The sequence below is a fragment of the Aethalodelphis obliquidens genome, unplaced genomic scaffold (genome assembly GCF_003676395.1).
Source record: "Aethalodelphis obliquidens isolate GAN/ISIS:26980383/991018 unplaced genomic scaffold, ASM367639v1 scaffold42, whole genome shotgun sequence".
In the NCBI taxonomy this organism is placed as follows: Eukaryota; Metazoa; Chordata; class Mammalia; order Artiodactyla; family Delphinidae; genus Aethalodelphis; species Aethalodelphis obliquidens.
Window position 1 is genome coordinate 12,945,639 of NW_020837986.1, and position 22,855 is coordinate 12,968,493.

A 22,855-nucleotide genomic window follows, 5' to 3' on the forward strand; every position below is an offset into this window, starting at 1 on the left:
ACTTAGCAAGCACAGTGCCTGGTGCCAAGGAGGCATGCAACGAGAGGCAGTCAAATTATCAACAGCCATGTATTTGCCTTTGTCTGTTTCACGTTTACAACGGGCTCTTATACATGCTTTATGTGATTGGGGCTGTTCAACAACCCCGTCAGTTTTATCACCACTTTATAGGTGAGGAAACTGGGTCAAAGGAATAAAGTACTCGCCTACAAAACACACTGAATCTGACTGCAACTCCAGCACCCTCACCTCTAGAGACACGAGGATTTGGCCGGCCCATTAGAGCCCCAGACTCTAAGGCGTGTGCCTAGTGTGGGGCAGCAAATGACATCAGGCAGAAAGCCACAAGCCCCCAGCCGCCGGATGGAGGCAGGGGTTCCCATGTCCCACAGTGAGGCTCGTGAACAAGTCTGAACAGATAAACCATCTCTCAGAGTCCAGCCAGGATTTAAAACATTTCCCCCGGAGGGAAAATGCAAATGTCCTTTCTGTATAGTTTCTCCTGCTAAGAGTTGGGCGGCAGCTCTAAGCAGCGAATGCCACCTTTGGTGTTTGGTGCTTGTTGCCCTGCAGCCTCTGATTCAGTCTGCCATGGAAACAAAGCATCTCTTCCCAAAGGTTACCCAAGGGGCACCGCTGCATGGAGCTCTGGGCCTGGCTCTCATCAATCTCCTCTACCTTACCAGGATTGGCTGTGGCCTTCTGAGGAAGGCCAGATGGCGGGGAAGTGATCGGCAGGTGTTAGACGTGAATTTTAGAACCACAAGGCCAAAAAATCAGACTCTCAGGAGTCATGGATTTTTACAACGACAGCATCTGAGAGACAAAGAAACTTATGACTGTTAACACCTTAAGCCTCATGGGCTTGGCTGAGATTATACTGGATGACATGGGCAAAAAAACCTGGGAATCCAATGGCTCCTGGGAACTGAGCATCTTTGATCTGGTCAGAGGCTTAGTGAACACTCCCTTGTGAGAATATAGTCTGAGGGCTCCAGCTGCAGGAGGAAGGCTGGGAGGACAGGCCTTGGACAGCAGCTTAATGGCAAAATTCTACAACCAGGCCCCTTGGGACATGAGATCAGAAGAGGAGACTTCAGAAGGATCCTGCCAGGCCAGCAAGTCCTGGCCCTGGTGAGGTGTTATGAAACCCTGACGGTGCCAGGTTTGTGGCAGGCCACCAACTACCAAGAGACTTTGAGAGCAATACCATGATGGTCTGGCTTGACGGCAGGTGCTCCTTGCCGGGAATGCGCTGTGGGAGCAGCACTTAGCCGTCTTCGGGGTACTGACAGCACTGTGATTGATAACTTCTATTTGCATAGTGTGTACAATGGAGAAGAGTGTTTGTGCCCCAAACCCTGGCAATGGCCTAGGAAAGGGGGGCTGACAAATGGCTCTGGCCAGGCAGTGGGGATGAGTCTGAGGGCCACTTTGGGGGTCATCTGGAAAAGCGGTCAATACACCCACCCACCCCTGGCCTTATCCACATTCTGTTAAGGTCACTTCAGGTACCTATGTTAATGAACTTCACTGATTTTTTAAAATGAGGGAGTTCTAGGGGAGTCATGACCTTGTATCAAAACTATAAAAATCTCTCTCTCTATATATAAAAAAATCTCTCCTAATACAGTTCAGCATCTCAGGCTGCTCAGAGCAGGGCAGACCAAAAGACAGATGTTGGACTGCTTTGCTGGTGTGAGAAATTCCCAGGAGAAGTAGCAGGGAGCACATGAGAAAGGGAGATGGTCTGGCTACTAGAAGCTTGGAAGTCCCGTGCCCTGGGAGATGGACTGTTTTCCTACTCCTCCAGGAAGTCCCTGGTACTTTTTTCTGTTCTCTGATCCTTGGGGATCAATCCTGGGAGCACCTCTGGCTGCCAGGCCTGGCTGGAGGGAACAACTCAGACAGGCGGTATGCTCCAGGTAGGATCAGAACTCATCCCGCAGCTGAGGGGGACTGTCCATGCCGAAGAAGGAGGACTGCCTCCCCTGGAGGTCCCGCTCCCGCTTCACGAAGGCAGTGAAGGAGGAGACACAGTTGCCAATAAAGTGGTCAGCTTGGCCGAGGATGTACAGGTCGATCTGGGCCACCTCAGGCTTCAGACTCACCACGTTCACCTGCAGGAGGAAGGGCAGGGTGTTTTAGCCAGGGTGCAGGCCTAAGTGGCCAGCTCAGCCAAGGCCTGCAGCCACCTGCCACCTTCCTCCCCTGTGCTGAAGTCACAGACAGACAAGGAAGCGTACAGAGGATTAAAATGCAGGGTCGGGGCACCTGAGGGAAGTGCTGCCCAGCAGCTGCCTTAGCCCCTCAGCTGCAGACACACCACTCATTCACACTCTGCCTTTGCTTGTTGGTTCTCTCTGTCGGGAATGCCTTTTCCCACCCATCACGGTCCTGACCATACTCTCAAGGTTCAGCTCAAGGTCACCTGAGGGGCTTGGCTTCTCCCACCAAACCATGATCTGACCAAAGCGCACCCCACCCACTTGGTTCTGCTGCCTGGATGCCTCCAAGACTTAAGTCCTGTCCAATCTATCCCCGAGATATTCCCCAAAGGTGAACCCTTCTCTTGATGGATTACTACTCCCTGGCCAGTCACCATAATCTTTTCTCCTCCAGGTCTATTCACCAAATGAAAGTAGCCAAAGGAAACTTTTTCAGATTCCCCTACCCGCCTACTCCTCCCTCTACCCCAAGCTGAGCACCCTTAACTGATGTCCTACTGCTCTTCAGATGAAGATGACAAATCTTGAATGTGGCCTATAAGGCCTGTTCAGCTGCCTCTCCACCTTGGGCTCCAGCCACTACACCAGTCTCCCTTCCACCTCAGGACCTTTGCACATGCTCTTCTGTCTGGAGTGCTTGTCTCTTTGCTCGGTTAACTCCTACTTAACTCTCACCCTGCAGCTCAAGTCACACCTCCTCGGGGAAGCCCTCCCTGGCTCCCCCATCTAGTCCAGGCTCCTCTGCTCTACACGCTCACAGAACCACGTTCTTTTACTTTGTAGTACACATCTCAGTTTGTAGCTTTCACTCCTTAGTGATTCTCTGGTTAACGTCTGTTTCCTGCACCTGACTGGGGCTGGGGCTGCGTCAGTTTGCTTGTCGCTGCTGGCTGGGGTCTGCCTCAGTATGCATCTGTTGACTGGACAAGTGAGTGAATGAGCCTCCACACCCAAGCCTGGCCCTCTCTTGTGGCGTATCTTATAATTCTTTGCAAATCTCTTTTCCTGAGTTTAGACTGTGAGCCCTGGAAGGCAGCACCACATCTTATTTATCAGTATCACCGGCTCAGCACTGGCCCAGCTTAACAGATGAGCAAGGCTTAGTTCAAGAGGAAGGGTGGGCTGAGCCCATGGAGAAGTGGGCAGAGTGGTGGAGAAGGGCAAAAACAGTGGCACAGGAACAGGAAATAGAAAATGGCAAGAAGCTCAAGGTATAACAAACATACCAACTCTAGAAACTCACAAAAAAACTCCCTGGGACTCTCCAAATGGGGGTGTGGGCAGAGTTGGGGCTGAAAGTGCTTTGCTGTCACACAGAGATTTCTGATGTAACAAAAATCATCATCTTGCTATTTGGATGGCAGCATAAAAATAATAGCAGCTTAACCATGGCCAAAATCCCCTGAACAATTCCACCCACGCCCTGAAACTTACCCGCTCTGTGTCATGCCCACTAAAATGAGCCCCGAGACCTCCTGGGTAAATTCTATTCCTTTATGGGACTTTGGTTTTCTCAGTTATAAAACGCAGGGCTTGGGTTAGAGGCACTCCAAGGTCTCCCGGCTCTGATATTCTTCTATAAAGCGGGTGGGTGGGGACCAGAATGCTCTGACTCGGCACTTCCTCTACAAGCCGGTAAACGAGAGAAAGGGAGCCCCTCGACATAAGCCAAGGGCACCCACTGCTAGAAAGCGGATGTCTGTCTTTTAAGGTCTGCACAAGCATTTAGGGCCTTCATTCACTCAAAAGTCTTATTGAATGTTCACTATTAACTCCGTCATTTTATCGATACCTACTTAACTTATTATCTATTCTTCACTCATACAGTAACAAGCCTGTTCTATTATTTACTCATATACTGAACACCTACTATTCACTACCTCTTTAATCATTTACTAAGCACAAAAGAGCCTTCCTTGTATTCATCAACCACCTACTTCTACTATCAATGACAGCTAACCTTATTCAGCACTTATTTTTTACTGGACCTGTTTTAATTTCTTTTTATTTGATCTTCATAATTACACTATGAGATGTAGGCACGACTCTCAGTCCCATTTTATTGACGAGGAAACAGAAGCACAGAGAGGTAAAGTAACTTGTGTAAGGCTGCACAGTGAGTAGAGCCCAAGTCCTCTGGCTCCAGAGTCCATGCTCTTAATCCCTCTGCTGCACTGGACCCCTTCCAAGGGCCCACTCTTTATGGCCTTATTCACCAAACATTTACCAAGTGTCTACCACGTGTCAGGCACTGTCCTAGACACTGAAATGGCAAGGGGGGGTCTCAACCCTGGAGGAGGTCAAAGCAACAGGCTACACCCTGAGGAGTAGAACAGTGAGTCCACCTTGGATCCTGCCTTCAAGGAGTCACAACTGGGAAGAAATAAGACCTGTTTCTACTCTAGTCTCACAGTCTAGAAGGTGTCTCAGGAGATGTGATAAAGTGCTGTGACAGCTCCCAGTAGGGATCCATTAGCGACAGGAGTGGAGGGAAATCTGCAGAGCACCTGCGGAGGTGTCTGAGCTGGGGTTTAAAGAAGGGTAGGAACTGGAAGGGAACCTGATGTTCAAGTGAAAGCCTGGTGGTGGGAGGACGTGAAGCATGAGGTGGGAGCGGGCAGACCACCCTGGTGCTTCCTCTGATTCCCTTCCTGCTGCCCTCCCACCAGGCCCACGCCCCATGTGTACCTTCCCTTTGAAGAGCTGCTGGATCTCGGGTACATAACTCTCAGAGTCAGTGGCAATGTAGACCGACTGGGCGTTCAGCGCTGTCACCCAGAGCTTCAGGGTGCGCCTGATTTCCTTCAGGTCGGGGAGGCACATGGTCATGGTGAGCGGGGCGGCGGTGTGGCGGCTGTAGCCCACGCACTGCGGGGAGGCCATGAAGTGGGCGCCGGCGGTCCCGTCCTTCAGCATGGCGCACGCATTCTTCTGTGGGGCGGGTGGGGACAGAGCTAAAGACGGCCACCGCCCGCAACCCCAGAAGCAAGAGCCGGGAAGGGGAAAAAGGCAGGCACTACAGGAGGAGCGCAACTATTTTTTTTTTTTAAAGCATTGAGGGAAGAGGGAAATGCTTCAAAACAGTTAACGGTGGTTATTTCTGGGTAGTGGGATATTGGCTTTTCACAATTTTTTTTTCTTCGTATAACTGCACTATCTGGGACTTCCAGCAGAATTCTGAACTGTGGTGGTGACGATGGGCAGCCTTGTCTGATTTCTGACTTCAGTGGGAACACTTCTGATAGCTCCCAAGAAGTACGTGTTTGCTGTGGGTTTCGGAGAGATAGCCTTTATCAAGGTAAGGTGGGTCCCTTGTATTCCTGGTTGGTTAAGAGCTGTTTTTCTTCTTTTTTAAATCATAAATGACTGTTGACTTTTTATCAAGTGCTTTCTTGGCCTCCATTGAGATGATTATATGATTTTTCTTCTTTGGGTGTTAATACAGTGAATTTCCCTGCATTCCTGGGATGAATTTTACTTGTGTGTTGTTGTATGTTCTTTAATGTGCTACTGGATTTTAGTTGGTAATATATCTATGTTCTTTATGAGAATGGGCTGTACTTTCCAGAGTTGACCTTATCTGAGTTTGGTATTAGCATTATGCTAGCTTTATAAAAAAAGAAAGCATCTTATATCTTCTTATGTTCTAGGGAAGCATAAATGGGAACTATCTGAAACCACTCACAAAATACTCTGGGCCTGGCTCCTTTACTTTGTGGAAGGGGGCAGGAAGGGGGGCAGGAAGGGAATCTAGTGGGTAAATGTGTGATTGCTTCCTCAATTGACACTGAATGAATTGTGATCTACTTTCTATACTTTTCAGTATTTTTCAAGTTTTCAACGATGAGTATTTCTCACACACATACATATATATCTTCGTCTGTAAACTAAGAAGATTGTCTACATTACTCCAGTTATTTTCACAGGGAGGATAACCTGATGAGCTTTCTGCACATTTCAGCAGCTGCTAAACTTGGAGGATGACATCTTCATTTCTTGGGAGCCCCACCCAACCTCCAGAGCTTGTTTTTCAACAAGGAGTCTACTGGCTAAACACTGAACTGGGACAGAGGACTGTGGGCTATGGGGCTCTTTCTGGCTTGCTGTCTGACCCAGAGCCTAGCTTGATACCTCAGTTTATCCATCTGTGAAATGAGGATAAAAATGGCAACTGTTAAAATGAAAACTGTCAAGCAAGTGCTCTGGAGCTACATTTCTGACGTGTCTGCAGTGGGATCGTGGGGCACAGTCCCGTGAACTTGGCCAAGTGAGACCTCTCTACCCTGGCTAGGACGTGGTGCAGTGGGTTCAGTGTCCAACCCCCATAGGCATGGGCCCTGCTCAGAGGTGTGTCCATCCCAGCCATGAGAGGAAGGGGGAAGTTACCCAGTCGGAGCCAATGCGCAGGTGGATGCCCACATAGGGTCGGATGAGGTGGGCACGGATCTGGGCCTCCCCTGTCCTCACCATCTCATCTGACCACACCATGTACTTTTGGAGCGGCCTATGCTCCTCCAAGACAGGGAACTGGGCCGGGGCCCCTGGCAGGGCAAGCACTGGATGTTCCTCTGGAGAAAATCTAGGCATGAGACAGAAGGAGAAGAAGTCAGACAGACAGCGCACAGCGAGTCCAGCCGCCACCCCCATGGGAGAAAAGACGGCGTTGCACCATGCCCCAGAGACCCTGCGGAGGGCCCCTGCAACATGCAAGAAGCACAAGAGGTTGTGAAACCCCAACGGGCTGATAAGAGACCTTGGCAGCGGCAAGAGGCACAGTATGCGATACTGTCCCGCCACATGGAATTTACAACTCTCTTTGATTGTTTAACAATTAAAAATTTACAGCAGAGCACTCCAACCTTTTGTATGTCATGCTGGCTTCCAATCTGTGGTGCGGTAATTCACTCCAGGTTGGGGTGTCTAGACTGAGTCTTTGCCATTTTACCCACACAGTGGGATCGGGAAGTGCAGCTGCTGACAGGTCACACTCCCAGGGAATGTGTACGCTGGATGAGACCATTCACTCAACATTTAACACATTATCTATGGATTGCCTACTATGTGCTGGGGGCCAGGGGAGAATGAGACAGGCATGGTCCCTGCACTCATGGAAAACACTAGAGGTCTGTAGATGCCCCCCACATACCCTGCCGAAGGCTCTCCCTCCCCCTTGTTCACAATGCACCTTGTAATTATTTTACCCCTGAGTCCAGAAAAGTCTGCTGGACTCAGGCTTCTGAAGTCAGTATCTCCGCGTGCCTAGAACAGTACATGGAAGAGCTCAGTAAAGATCTGTTGACTGAATAGAGTGAGGAGCAAACCTGTGTTCCCTCATTAGCTAAGCCCAGACTATATTCCAGCAACGTGAAATGCCCCGCTCTTCCATAAGCTTGCAATGCACTTTCAAAGTACAGATCTCTGCAGACTTCTCCCCTCTACCTGGTATGCCTTCCCTCTGCCAGCCAAAATCCTTTTCCTAAAATTATGAAATAGGTACAGGCACTCGGGAAAAGTTTGGCAGCTTCTTATAAAACTAAACGTGCAATGACGACATGACCCAGCAACTGTATGTACTCTTGGCACTTAACCCAGAGAAATGGAAACCTATATTCACACATGAACCGGTATGCGAATGTTCACAGCAGCTTTTTTCATAATAGTCAAAAACTGGAAACAACTCAGACATCGCTTAACAAGTGACTGGTTAAACAAACTGCAGTACATCTACACCACAGAGCACTATTGCAGTAAGAAGGAACCAGCTACTGATACAGGGAACAACTGGGATGGATCTCAAGGGAATTATGCTGAGTGAAAAAAGTCTGCCTCAAAAGGTCACATACTGTATGATTTCGTTTATATAACATTTGTGAAATGACAAAGTTGAGAAAAAAGAAATGGAGATGGGATTAGTGGTTGCCAGGGGCTAGCGTGTGTGTGTGTGTGTGTGTGTGTGTGTTTAGGGAGGTGGGTGTGGTTATAAACTGGCCACACAAGGACCTTTGTGATGTTAGAACTGTTTGATATCTTAACTGTGGTGATGGATACACGAACATACACACGTGATAAAATTGAACAGAACTAAGTATACACACACACAGAAGTGAGTACAAGTAACACTGGGGAAATTTGAATAAGATGGATGGACTGTACCAATGTCAATATCCTGGTTGTGATACTGTGCTATAGCTTCGCAAAATGTTAACATTGGGGGAAACTGGGTAAAGGGTACATGGGATCTCTCTGTATTAATTCTTACAAGTGCTTGTGAACCTACAGTTATCTCAATAAAAATTTCAATCAAAATTTATTAAAAATTTTAGAGCATACAGGATAATACTGAAAGTAATTTAACAGTCCACAGAGCTGTGACCCAAATTAGCAAATATTAACACTTTACTTTGTTTCAGATTTTAAAAAATATACACCTGAATAAAAGCTCTATCCTATGATCTCTTTTCCACTTCCTCCTCTTTCCAGAAGATACTGTGGTTTCATGCATGATTACACCTTACTATTTATATTAAAGGGTATTATTCTGTGTGCTCTTTACACAGTGCAATGGTAAAAGCATGGATGGTCGAGCCAGATGACCGTGCTCTAATGTTGACTATGCCACTTACTAACTAGGGCAGGTGACTTAACCATTCTGTGCCTCCGTTTCCTTATCTGTATAATAGAGCTGATAATAGTTCCCACTTCATAGGGCTGTTGAGATCAAATGGATTAATATAAGCACAGCATTTAGAACAGTGCTTGGCACGTAGAAAGCTCTCAGAAAATTCTCTCACCATCACCACCATCATCACCATATTGCATGTAACCTATTTCAACTTTTAAAAAATTCAACTCAGGGACTTCCCTGGTAGCGCAGTGGTTAAGAATCCGCTGACAGAGGTTCGATCCCTGGTCTGGGAAGATTCCACATGCCACAGAGCAACTAAGCCCGTGCACCACAACTACTGAGCCTACACTCTAGAGCCCGCGAGCCACAACTACTGAGCCTGTGTGCCACAACTACTGAAGATTGCATGCCTAGACCCCATGCTCCGCAACAAAGAGAAGCCACTGCAGTGAGAAGCCTGCGCACCACGACGAAGAGTAGCCCCCACCTGCCACAACTAGAGAAAGCCTGTGCGCAGCAACGAAGATCCAATGCAGCCAAAAATAAAAAATAAAATAAATTTATTTTTAAAAAGTCAACTCTGTTTTAGAGATTTGGCCATGTTGATGGTGTGGGTCACGTGATCGTGTTAGTGTCTCTTGAAGGTTTCCATTTGCATGAATAAACTGCAGTTTACCTATCTAGTCCCCCCCTGCTGGTCAGTGAGGCTGTTTCCGATCTTTCCCCATACAACAGTGCTGCAATGGACATGCCACTCTTTCTTCACACCCAACCAAACACCTCGCTCCACAAACACCTTCCAAAGTTCCAAGACCAGTTGCCGCTCCCAAGCCTCAGCTCCTAGGAGAGGGCTCTGTACCACTTCTCCTTTGCTGCCTTCTGCACACTGATGTGCTCAATAACCACCTTCCCTGTCCACTGCCATGAGGGTAGGCCCCAAGCACTCTTGTTCACCATGATTCCCACACACACTGGTGCAAGGCCTGTGCCAACTAAGCCACAGCAAGTGTTCATGGACAGTTTGGCTCTATCTAATCCTCGTCTTGTCAGACTTTACATGTACATACATGTGACAGGCAATGTTCCAATTGCTTTGTGGACATTAACTCACTCGATCCTCTTAAGAGCCCCGTGAGGTAAGTACTACCGTTAGTCTCACTTCACAGATGAGGAAATTGAGACATAGAAAGGTTAAGTAGCATGCTCCTGGTCACACAGCTAGGAACTGGTGGAGCAGGGATTTGAATCCAGGCAACCTCCTCCAGAACCTTTGCTCTTAACTACTATACCTCACTCCCAGCTCCCCCACCCAGTCAATAAGCACCTCAAAAGCCGAGTCTGTGGCTTATTCTTCTGATTCCCAGCCTAGACACAGGCCTCAACACATAGTAGGTACAATAAATATGTCAGTGAATGAATGAGAATTCAGGGATCTCACCAGAAAGACCAGGTCAGGATGTCAGGGGTTAGAGGAAGAAGTGAATAGTAACTGAGTACCTACTATGGGCTAGGACCTCAGCTAAGTGACTTTCATAGGCCACCTTAAAGGGTTTCAAATGGAAAGCAAAGCTGTGATCTCCCAGGGGGCTGGAACATTAGGATAAAATCAGGATCTGTTCCCTCCCTGACCTCTTAGAAAGTACCTGCTGTTGACCGTTGGTGAATTCCAAATCTGGAATATGCAGCCCCTCCACATGGATCTGGATCAGCACATATAGCTGTCCCAATGCAACGTCAGCTCTGACGTGACAAGCAGGAAGAGGCCAAGACTGACGTGCTCATTTGCTCCCAATGAGGGAGGAGAGTGTTGTTTGGAAAGAAAGTGGGGAATAAGGGTCTTGTTTGGGAAGAAAGCTTGACCAGGTCCATCTGTTCACATCCCTGATGGTTGACCCTAAGTCAGGCCCTTAGCCTGGTCACTGTTCAGCTGAAGAAGGCACCCTTTCCTGCTGCTGGGTGCAGTGAACCTCTGGGGTTCTTCACCACCACACTGACACTACTGAGATCCCCCTACCAAGCTGGGGTTTCTCCATGCACAGCACCCACATGTGAGCCCAGGATACACCAGTGGATGGATACTATGCTGAGTGCAGAGGGTGCAGGGACATGAAAGAGGCAGAGTCTAGTTCTCAATGTCCCTGACATGAAGAACTACCTTTCCCTGCAGCTCTTTGCATGCCTGGCTTCTTCTCATCCTGCAGGTCTCCGCCCTGCCAATTACATGTCACCTGTTTATGTCCACCCAAGGAGGCTGCAGCCTGGGAGAACGATAAGCCACGTGCTCAAACACCTGTTGCCTTCATACCAAGAGAATGGTTCATAGCCTTCCAACAGTAAATGTGCAATAAATAATAAATGTCTGTTCAATTAAATCTCCATCAGGGTATTCACAGACTCAGAACCAGCAGAGCTGGAAAGATCCTCAGCGGGAAATCACTTAGTGGGGAGAAATAACTCTTATCCTCTTTTCCTAGAAGCCAGTTTTCAGCTGGACACACAGAAGCCCCAAAAAAGACATTTCTCAGTACTTCCTGTAGCTACGTATGGCCACATGTCTAAGTACTGGCCAATGAGCTGGTGTAAGCAAGCTATAAGGAAGGCTCCTTAAAAAGGTGAGGATGTGCCCTTCTTCTGCCCCTTTTGTCCTTCCAGCTACCTGGGGCTTCATGAGTCATCTTGGCCCATGAGGTGACACTAAGGATAAAAGCCAGTACTGGGGGAATTCCTTGGTGGTCCAGTGGTTAGGATTCCACGCTTCCACTGCAGGGGGCAGGGGTTCGATCCCTGGTTGGGGAACTAAGATCCCGCATGCCGTGCAGTGTAGCCAAAAAAAAAAAAAAAAGCCAGTACTGGGATGGCTGAGCAGAGATGGGAGCCTAATTCCTAGACACAAGGGAGCTGCCATGCAGCCCTGGGTTGCACAGCCCAGTCCTTTTACTTAAGAAAACAATGAACTTTTATCTTGCTAGTCTGTTGTTATTTGGGGTTTTCTGTTACATGTAGCTAAGTTAAACCTGGTGCACCCGGACCTGTGGCCACCAGCACTTCTAGCTGATATACAAGAGGGTTACTGGTTGAACGCAGTGGGGGAGGGGAACCAAGCAGTTCCCACTTGGCCCCCGTTGCTGCCCCCACAGCACACAGCGCTTCTCCAGAACTCTAAAACTCAAAGAACAGTTTGAAAGTGACCGATCTTGCTCAATCCCTTCATTTTGTAGATAGAGCACTGTGGCCAGAGAAGGGAGGCAATCTGCAGTTACACAGTGAGCCAGGGAAGCGGCTGACCCTTTCTAATGCCATTCTCCCTACACCCACGCCCCTGCCCCCAAAGGACAATTTTCTACAGCAAGAAAGTGTCCATTATTTAAGAAAATGTTTAAAATACTTAAACTCTCAAAACTCACCCCTGCAAACACTCACAGGATTCTTATCAGACTGCTTCACCAGCGCCTACAAAGCCCTGCACAGTCTGACCCCTGCCCACTTCTCCAATCTCCTGTTCTATACGACAGGTTAATTCAAGTCTCCTCCCATTGGGTGGGCTCTATGTCCCCTCCCAATAGCGCTTGGCAGAGGTAACAGTGTCCTGGATGCCAGGCCCAGGCTTTAGGGGGCCAGCAGCTTCCACCTTCTGTCTCTTGGAGCACGCACTCCCTGGATGCACCCTCTCAGAATCCAGCTGCCACGTTGCCCGAAATCCAAGCCACACGGAGAGGTCAAGAGTATACATGCCAGCCGACTGCCTCAGGTGAGCTCCCAGACGACAGCCAGCACCACCAGCCAGCCATGAGTGAGCCCTCTTGGACATGCAGCCCAGTTGAGCCTTCAGATGACTCCAGTCCCAGCCGACAGGTGACTGTAGCCATGTGAGACCACAAGCAAGAAGTGCCCATCGACAGATGAATGGACATCCCACACACATACTCTACCCAATACACCCCATTGGCATGGAGTGGAATACACATATACACACCAGTTAACCATTTTTTGAAATCTCATGTTTTTACATGTTTAGAACGGATCTTGCCAATGATATTTATTTACTAACCTGATAAATATCAATTACTCCTCAGAAAAGATAGTTACTCAATTACAAACTATATGTAATAATTTCATTTTAAGTTAATATGTGTAGGTATACATTGTATATGTACATAAAAATACACCCATTTTGGAGGGTGGAAGTATACATATCAAAATTCTAATACTTTTTTGGAGGGGTGATGGGAGTATGAGTAAGTTTAATTTTCTTATAAAAAAAAAAAAAACACCAAATGTGGTGGGTATTCCAAAGAGTATTCATCTTAAGAAATTAGATGTTTAACATGGATTGGAACTTTGTACAGTTGGGATTCCATAAAGAAAATGGAAAAACAAAAACCAAACCAAAGACCTACCAGCCACTCTGGCCTTTCTGCCCCTTGACCACACCAAGCTTGTCCTGCCTCAGAGTTTGCAGTGTCCCCACCATGAAGAATTACCTTTCCCTCCAGCTCTTGGCATGGCTGGCTCCTCATCCTTCAGATCTGTTATGGACTAAATGTTTGTGCCCCCGCCCCCGCCCCGCCCCCAATTCATATGTTGAAGCCCCAACTCCCAATGTGATAGTATTAGGAAGTGGGCCTTTTGGGGGCAGTTACATTTAGACGGTCATGAGGGTAGAGCCCTCGTGATGAGATTAGTGCCCTTATAAGAGACCAGAGAGCTTGCTCTCTCTCCAACATGTGAGGATACAGTAAGAGGCAGCAACTGCAAGTCAAGGAGTCCTTACTAGAACCTGACCACGCTGGTACCGTGATCTCGGACATCCCAGCCTCCAAAAGCATGAGAAATAAATGTCTGTTGTTTAAGCCCCCTAGTCTGTGGTATTTTGTTATAGCAGTCCAAGCTGACAAAGACAAGGTCTTTGCCTGCCAATCACACATCACCTGCTTATGTCCCTCACAGCACTATGTCTTCTGGGACTATCTTATGTAAAAATGTATTCACTGTCTCCCCTGTTAGAATCAGCTCCATCAGGGCAGGGGCCTTATCTGCTTTCTTCTTGCCTGTCTCCCCAGCATCCACACCAGTGCTTGACACTCAGGCGGTGCTTCTTACATGTGTGTGGAAGGAAGGCAGCTGCCCAGGTGGTCCTAGCTCTCTCCAACTGCCTCCAGGGACCTCATCTTCCCCACTAGTCTTCCTTTCCCAAAAATTTGCTTGTGAGGCACAAGCTTCCCCAAGCCCTTACCCAATTCCTACAACTCAATGATCTGAAGCAAGACCGTGCGGCCATGAACAAGTGTTTCAGCAACATTGTCCGAATGATGCATCCATGCAACCCTGTCCCTTCTCTTCCAACCAGGACTGTGTGCTTTTTGGAATTTGCTCTTAGAGCTGCTTTTAGAGCTGGTGTCATGGTTTTTTTTTTCCCCCTGGCATTTTAGAGGCAAATCTCCATCCTCTGATGACAGGTCTGCCGTCTGGCAATAGCTCTGGGTCATTCAGAGTTGAATGGGGAGAACCAAGCAGGTGATCAAATGGGAATCAACAATTCCCCATCTGGGATCAACAATGAGGGGGATTAGACTCTGCCAGGACTGAGTATCCTCAGTAGCTCATGAACTAGCTCTGAAGGCAAGTCCCACATAGGAACTGGCAGCTATTAAAGGCACAGCTCTTTTCTCCACAGTGATGAAGAATGGGTGCTCTGGAGTCAGGCTGCCTGGATTCAAACCCCAGCTCTGCCACTTCAAGCTGCACGACCTTAGGGAAGTGACTTCACTTCTCTCTGTCTCAATTTCCTTACCTGTAAAGCAGAGATGACAGTAACACTTGTCCCCCAGACTCATGGAAGCATTAAATGAGCTATTACCTTAGAAGACTTAGGTAGTGAAGATTTAGAACAGCAACTGGCACAAGTAAGCACTAAATAAATATTAGTTCTTATTACCTATGAAAGCCTTACACACAGACCCCTGCTGCCCAGTCAACAGCTGCATTACCTTGGGCAAGTTATTTAGCCTTACTGAGCTCAGTTTCATCACCTGTCAAATGGAAATTGATCATAGTACCCATTTCATGAAATTTCTCAAAGACTTAAATAAAATAAAGGATGTGAATAATAGTAACAGGTAACAGTGACTGGCCCTCTACTACGTGCCATGTGATTTACACACTTGGAGGCAGATACCATAGTGCTCCTTCCATTAAACCAAGGAGGAACCTCAGGCCAGACAGCTGGAGTGGCTCACTCAGGGGCATCTGAGAAAGAGGCAGGGCTGGGTCAGCGCTCAGGGCTGTCTTATCCTGAGCTTGTGCTTGTTCCTCTGCATCAGTCCATCTTTGGCTAACTAAATGCCAAGTGCTGGGACCTCACAAGAATTCATAAGCCCCTCACGGTTTCTAACCCAGGTCTGACATCTAAGCCCACGCTCTTTCTTGCCACACTATAGCATCAGGGGCAAATGTACTATGTTAGTGTCATCATTATATCTAGACTGTAGCCCGCTGAAGGCTGAGACCGGGTCTTCCTCATTTTTATGCATCACCTCTGGCCTTTGAGCACTACGTCTCATACGTGACGGCTGCTCTATAAATATTTCACAGCCTGTGCCTATGCCCTGCTAACCTAGTTTTTGTTCTTTAATAGGGCTTACTGGAGCACAATTAATAAAGCACATCCAATTACTATCAGGATGACATCATTTCTCCGTCTGCACCTGAAGCTGTTTTTCTCTAGAAGCAGCTTCCAATTTTCACCTTGTGAAGAGGAAGGTAACAGGGGAGTGATTCTCACGCCTAGAGGAGGAAATCGAGACTCATGTGACTGCACAATATTCTTTTTATGACATCCTTTATTGGCTGATAAACTCTTGCTCAACCTTGTGGCAGGTCAACGTCCCACCGTGTCAGGCGTTGAGATGGGAACAGATCACATAGGATCCCAAGTTCAACAGACAGAACAGCCGCACCTTTGGTCTCATACATCAGGGTGTGGTAGAGGGGAAGAGGGCCAGGAAGGTGCTGAATGCCCGTGGGCCCCCCACCTCTCCCCTAATCCCAGCAATGCTGCCCCCTCCACATACCTCTGGATCCACTGATCTTTGTAGGAGGCGCTGAAGGAAATGCCTGCAAAAAGCTCAGACCTGTTGAAACTCACATGAAACTGATCCCAAAATGGGCCAAAGGGGTTTCCTTCCTAGAGAAAGAGAGTGGGAAAAGGCTTACTGAGCAGGAGGGAAGGCCAGTTGGGGATGGGGCCAAGGGACTGTGGATGGGGGAACCCTGGGTGATTTGACTCAGGCTGAAATACTCTCACAGGATGGGCCAGTAGGAATATCACGTCGTAATTTCTGGGCTGGGTGCTGAGGAGGGCAGCTCGGCCTCCAGTCTGGTTTTCAGCAGGCAACGTTCACCACAATATCTGAAGGAGTCTTTCCTGCTCGTGTGCCATATGCCGCTGACCCTGCAGCACTGGTGGGGGTCTGGGGAGCAAGTCAACCTTGGATTTAGGACCATGGACTACGAGCTCCAAGAGACCTTCAAGACCCGGCTAATCCAATGCCCTTATTTTCAAGATGGAAACCAGGACCCAGACAAGACACTTGCTCAAGCTCACAGAGCAAGTGAGGGCAATGCTGGGGCTGTAAGCAAGGTCTCCCTTCTCAAATTTCACAGCTCCTCCAACCACCCTCCTCAGACTGTAGCATAAGCACTGAAACACATGTTGGGGACTGTCTTATTCCAAAAGTGCCAGAAATTTACAAACTTCTACTGATAAATATAACAGCTTTTCATTTATGTGCTGAGAGGCAAGAAAGTATACAAGTTAGGAGGGTGGATAATGGAGCCATATTACCACAACTTATTTGCTATTATGATTTTGGGCAAAATATTAAACCTCTCTTTGTTGCATTCGGTGTCCTCTCCATAAAATGGGGTATTAATAGTACTTTGCTCATGGAACAGTTTAAGGATTAAGTGGGATAATATGTGGAAAGCTCTTAACATGGTACTGGTGTGTAGTATGTGCTATGTGAGTATTAGTGATTATTACTGATGTGGCACTTTACAGTTTACAAGCACTCTTACACCTGGCCCTCACTGATACTTTATGAGCAAGACACAGCAGGAACTGGTGTCTTTACTTTGTAGGCAGAAGTAAAGGCTCAGAGGAAGCAACGTCCTCTGCCCAAAGTGACACTGCTGACAAATGCCAGAAATGGGACTTAAATCTCCATCTTTCTATTCTAGGCCCTTCTGGTGCCTTCTCCCACACACTGCTATCGCACAGTGTCTCAGGGGCCTAGAGGACCTGGAACAGGCAGAAAGGGTCCCCCAGACCCACAGGACCCACCTTCATGGGGCATGTCTTCTTATCAGGGCTTCGCTGGGCTGCCACCTCAAAGCAGTATGCCACCCGCTTCTCAGGGGGCCAGTGAGTAGGTGCCAGCTTCTCCATGAAGTCCTCCAGGCTGATGACCCGATGGTAGGCCTGGAGGGGCTCCAGCTTGAAGTACTTCTGGTAGGACACATGGAGCTACAGGAAAAGTGGGGAAAAGGAGGGGGCGAGGGCCCCTCCTCAGTATCCTAGTGGCTGTTTCAAAGACATTCATTAAAACCATATACTCTAAGACCCAGACAGCTTGGACTACATGTCAATGAACAACTTTTGATAAAAGATACCACAGTTAGAACGGAGGCTGGGAGAAGACATCTGCAAACTAAAGAACAAACAGTAATACACCTCATATTCAAAAATGCCTGCTGATTTATAAGAAAAAAGACAAATGATGCAAGAGAAAACATGGGCAAAGGATAGGAGTGAGTAACTCACAGCAAAGGGAACCCAAATAGCCAACACACTCAAAAGATGTGCAAGCTCACGAGAATTAGGAGAAAGAAAATTACAATGACAACAAGACACCACTTCTTACCTGTGAGACCAGCAAAAATTTAAAAGCTTAACTCTAATTACTGGAAAAGATACGGCTGATAGTAGAAGTATACATTTTGGAACAACTACTTTGGAGTGTAACCCCTTACAAGCATCTAATAGGATTTTAAAGGTGCCCTCTACCTCTAGGTATTTGCCTTAGAGAATCCTGCCCTTCGTACCAAGAGATGGATAAAAGGATGCTCAGTGCCACAATGGAAGTAGTACAGGAAAAAACTTGGAAGGAGTCATACCAAGACACTAAATCCATGATAGTGGTTGCCTCTGGGGGGAGGGACTAGAAGTTACCTCGAGCCAAGACACACAATCTTTTAACGACTTTATCTATAAACTTTTATTTCTTTTATTAACAAAAAGAAAACATGAAGCAAAGATGAGAAAATATTAATGATTATCATTTCTAGTGGTAGATACATGGACGGTGATTATAGTAATCTCTGTATTTTTCTAGACTTAAGAAAATTTCTTAGAACACCATGAAGTAAAATTTAGACTTTATCCTATAGGTCAGAGTTCCCAAGCATGTTCCACTAGTTCAGGTGGGTAAAGGGTTCTGCAATAAAAAGGCTCCAGAAATAAACAGGCCTGGGAAATGCTATGTTAAGCAGGTTTCTTTATGACAGAACTTCTCAGGGCCTTTAATATGCTAACATGCATTTTGAATCTCCAAATTTGGGGGGAATGAGGAATTGAGAACACAATTTCCCAAACTGACTTAACCACTGCACCATTCCTGCACGAGCCATTGATGTTCCAATGAACAGACTTCGAGAACCTTAGTTATTAGCAACAAGGTCTTGCTGAAGGATTTTAAGCAGAAATAATGTGAGATCTGCTTCCTTGAAAGATCACTCTGGCAGCAGAAGAAAGAATGTACTGATGGTAAGATAAGAGGAAGGAGAGGAATTAGGAGGCTACTGCAATGGTCCTTTTACTTGTTCAAGTATTCATTCAACATGTATTTTTGTTTTGTTTTGTGTGCTTTGTTTTGTTTCAACATGTATTTTTGAGCATCTCCAAAAGTCCGAGAGATGGGGAAGCATGGACAGGTTAAAAAATGTAAAGGGAGGTGAAGTACAGAGTAAAGGGAAGCATTTAGGATGACTTCTAGGTTCCTGGCCCAGGTGAATGGAGGTGACATAAACTAAGGCTGGAAATATAGGTGGTTACACAAGTTTGAGGGGAAAGTTCTGGCTTTGTGAACTTCAGATTATCTGTGGGTCATCCAAATAGACCCAAAGGCGGAGGAGTTAGAAACACAAGGCCTGTGGTCAGAGGAGAGTCTGGGCCATAGGTAAATTTGGGAGGTACGTGGAGAAAAGTGAAAGCCCAAGAGTCAACAGAAACTTATAGCAAAGCAAATAATGGTAATAAAAGCAACTAATATTTACTGAGTGCTGGGTTAGTGCCAGGTGCTGTACTCATGACGTTTCATGGACTTATTCATCTAATTGTAAGAGGTAGGAATACAACCATCTCCAGTTTATTTATGAAGAAACCCAGGTGGACAGAATCTAGGTAACTCATCTTAAGTCACACAGCTAATAAGCAAACAGAAAGAGGAGACCCACCAACATTTAAACAGTGGGTGGGGAGAGAGGAGCCCCTGATGCAGCACAAAGAGGAAAATGTGGATAGGTTGGGCTGAAGCAGGAACAGGCTGTGTCTTGGAAGCCAGGGGAGTAGGAAGTTCAAGAAGGAGAGAGGCACATGGGGCCAGGTGCCACCAGGAGGTCAGTTAAGATAAAGACTGAGAAATGACTCCTGGATTTGGCAATTCTGACGTCCTTAGTGGCCTCTGTGAGAACAGTCTCAGTGGGGAAGGGGAGCCCAACTGGGGTAGGTTGAGTAACCCATAGAAAGCAAGAAGTGGAAACTCTGAAAGACTTCTAGCTGAGAAGGCAAGGTGAGAGAAGGCAAGCAAACCAGAGGGAGACCAACGGGCCAGGTCTAAACTATAACAGTGAGTACAAAAAGTCAGAGCATCAACAGCTCCCGGTTACTAAGGACTCCCTGCATCCTAAGCACTTTCAATTGATGGCTTCAGCTGATTCTAAGAGGGAGGCATTCCACAATCACTAACTCACTGAGGGAGGTAGCAACAACTATTACCAGCCTGTTTTAAAGATGAGGAAACTGAGGCACAAAGAGGTCACGTACCCTGCCCAGGCGATACGGCTAGTAAGTGGCCAAGCCAGGCTATGATCTCAGGTACTCTGGCTTTTAAACTTTCTAAATACAGGCATGTGCAGGAAAAAGTAAAACCTACGTTTTAGGCTGTAAGAATAAAGTACAGTGTTTTGTACATACTAAACATAATTTTTTGAAGTTTATTAAAAACTTTCAAAGTCAATTCACTAAATATTAATTTAGTTCCTACTGCCAGGCCCCTGGAGTTACATTGTGAACAATGACAGATACAGGACTGGTGGAAGACATAAAGAACATGCAAGAAATTACATGATGCTGGGCTTCCCATACTAAGGGACCCCTTGATGAGGTGAGAGGCAGTGCCGGAGCCAGACTGCTCCGGTTTGTGGCCCTGGACATGTTATTAACCAACTTGTGCCTCTGTTTCTCCTTCAGAACTGATAATAGCAACCATCACCTCTGACCAATGGGTGGGACCAAACAAGGCTGGAAATGGAGTCTGGAGGTTCAGGTCACAGGCTCAGGAGTCAGAGAGACATGGGCTTGAATTCCAGTCTACTACTCACAAGCTGTGTGAGCGTGGGTAGTTACCTAACCTCTCTAAACCCATTTCCTCATAGGGATGTGATGAGAAGGAAAAGAGCTAATCCTGATGCAGTGCTCAGAAACAGTGCCTGGCAGACAACAGGTGCTGGATAAATGTTAGCCAGTTAGCCAGGGAAGACAGTTCTGGCGGGGGGCGGGGTGGGGGGAGGTAGGGCAAACTCAGAGGGGTGGGAGGTAAAGCCTACAGAAAGACTTGGGGTCAAGCAGAGGTGAGCCGGATTAGGGAAAGGTGGACAAGGGTCAACAGCAGGAGGTACTCACATTGGTGAAAGGAGGCTTGTGATGCTGGTACTCAATCCAAGGAGGTACAGCCAGGGTGCGGTTCAACAGCTTTGCAAATGCCAGGGAGCCCAAGAAATGATCAGCCTGGTTCCCAAAGCGCCCTGGATGGTATATTGCAGGTGAAGTGAGGACTACGGCATCGAGGGCTTGGGGCATGCAAGGCTCAGAAAGGATGCAGAGCCAGGAGTGTGGAGGGCCAGGACACCAAGGAGAGCCAGGGGAGCTGGCAGCATGGGATCACGTCTGGACTCCTGGGTCTGACAGTCAAGGCCCTTCAGGCCCTGCCTCTTCTGCCTCAGCCACTCCAGGTTCTTTGCTGTTTCCCAAACATGCTCTACACTTCCCATCCCCACCCCATGCCTTTGCTCTTGCTGTTCCATCAGCCAGGAGTGACCTTCTACTTCTATTTCCTCCCATCTGCATGTGAAGGGGTAACTCCAATGCCTCACTCACTGGGATCCTTTCACTACCCCTCTGCCACATTCAGTTCCCCTCCTCTGCCTCCCACCTTGGATATGAGTTACTTGCGGTTCTTCACTCTTCCTAGAATGTCCTTTCCCATTTCCCGGCCTTTGGCTGTTTCCTCAGCCTGTGAATGCCCCAGGTGCAAGGTCCCTGTCTGACTCTTTCTGTTATCCCCAGCATGGCATCCATTCATTCATTCCACAAAGACTGTTGAGAGGCCACAACGTGTCAGGCTCTCTGCTAGGTGCTGGGACACAGGAGTGAGCAAGAAGGACAAGGTCTCTGCCTTCAAGGCATTCACAGGCCAGGTAGGGGGACAGTAAACATATAAACAAATATACAGTGATAAATTTTGATAAGTTCAAAAATGAAGTGAAAAAAGTTTGGTGATGGAGAACAATGAGGAGGAGATTATTTGGGTTGAGGTCAGTGAAGTCTTTTCTGGTGACATTTAAGCTGTGGCCTGAGGATGGGAAGGAGTTGGTCTGGCACAAGGCAAGGGGAGGGTGTTCCCCGGCAGAGGGACTAGCACAGGCTGCAGGACCTGAGTATGTGTAAGGAACAGAAAAGGGTAACTGTGCCTGCAGCTGGAGGGTCTGGGGAGAAGGGTGTGGTGGAGATGATGCGCAGAGGGCAACATCATCATGGTTAGGAGTGTGAAGGATTTTAAGAAGAAATAACTTTAACAGTGACGATCCACCACTCCCATTTAAATTGCACTCCTAAGCCAGCTTTTAGATTCTCCCTTACCCTGCTCTATTTTATTTTCCCATAGCACTCATCCATAAATATTATGCAGTTACTTATTTTTTATATTTATCTTTTATGGTCTGTCTTTCCCAACTAAAATGAAGGCTCTACAAGGGCCTGGAGCTTTCTGTCTTATCACCACCGTATCCCTGGAGCAGAGAACAGGGCTGGGCACACAGTAGGTGCCCTATAAATACGTGTTGAATGAATGAAAGAATCGCCCAGAGCCAGCGTTGGGTCAGTGCCATCAAGTCCTGCCCCACTAACTCCATTTACTGGACTCAGGGCTGGCTTAGGCCTTGCGCAAGACACATCGTAACCTCTCCTGGCCTCAGTTTTCTCATCTGCCAAACGGAAGGTTGGACACAGAGGTCCCTTCGGTGCCCTTGCAACTGGGGCAGAAAGGTGAGGAGCAGGCCCTGCCCCGCGCTGGGGTCCTTTCCTGGACCTGTCAAGGCGTCTCTGGGCGCCTCAGAGAAATTGCTTCTCCTCTCTGGGCCTCAGTTTCCCCATTTGGACAGAAGGCTCGGGAGGCCTTACCCATGCATGGGCAGTAGAGCAGGTAACCCGCCGGGTCCCAGGAGCCCACGGGCAGCCCCGGGAACGGCAGAAGCAGCAGCAGGAGAGACACACGCGGCGGCAGGGGCGACGATGCCCACGCGGCGGCTCCCATATTGGCCCCAGAGCCAGGGCGCTCCGCGGCTCGGAGGCGGGGAGGGAAGGAAGGGCGCGAGCGTCCGCCCCGCTCCCGTCAGCCCCCGCGCGCCGCCCGCGCGCCGCTCCGGCCGCTCTAGCCGGCGGGCAGGC

At 47.9% G+C, this 22,855-nt stretch overlaps 1 protein-coding gene across 2 annotated transcripts; it reads right to left on the reverse strand.

Annotated features, from left to right (window-relative positions):
* Nucleotides 1-45: 45 nt before the first annotated feature.
* POFUT1 (protein O-fucosyltransferase 1) lies at nt 46-22,782 on the reverse strand. 2 transcript variants are annotated; one of them, XM_027078619.1, is made up of 7 exons: nt 22,589-22,782; nt 20,813-20,934; nt 17,195-17,377; nt 15,924-16,036; nt 6,615-6,807; nt 4,917-5,159; nt 46-2,120 (listed from the first exon to the last, which is right to left on the reverse strand). In XM_027078619.1, exons 1-7 carry the CDS (start codon nt 22,719-22,721, stop codon nt 1,932-1,934), a joined length of 1,176 nt encoding a protein of 391 aa, XP_026934420.1. In that variant the 5' UTR covers nt 22,722-22,782; the 3' UTR covers nt 46-1,931. The 2 variants fall into 2 exon arrangements, with proteins under 2 accessions (XP_026934420.1, XP_026934421.1); XM_027078620.1 differs by lacking the exons at nt 4,917-5,159; nt 6,615-6,807.
* Between the last annotated feature and the right edge of the window lie 73 nt (nt 22,783-22,855).

Bases quoted from the DNA above. Each gene is read 5' to 3' on its own strand.
- POFUT1 (XM_027078619.1), bottom strand. From the start codon at position 22,721: ATGGGAGCCGCCGCGTGGGCATCGTCGCCCCTGCCGCCGCGTGTGTCT. The intron at 17,378-20,812 runs GTGAGTACCTCC...CTTTTCCTGTAG, and splicing joins ACAAGCCTCCTTTCACCAAT to CTCCATGTGTCCTACCAGAA. The intron at 16,037-17,194 runs GTGGGTCCTGTG...CTCTTTCTCTAG, and splicing joins AGAAGACATGCCCCATGAAG to GAAGGAAACCCCTTTGGCCC.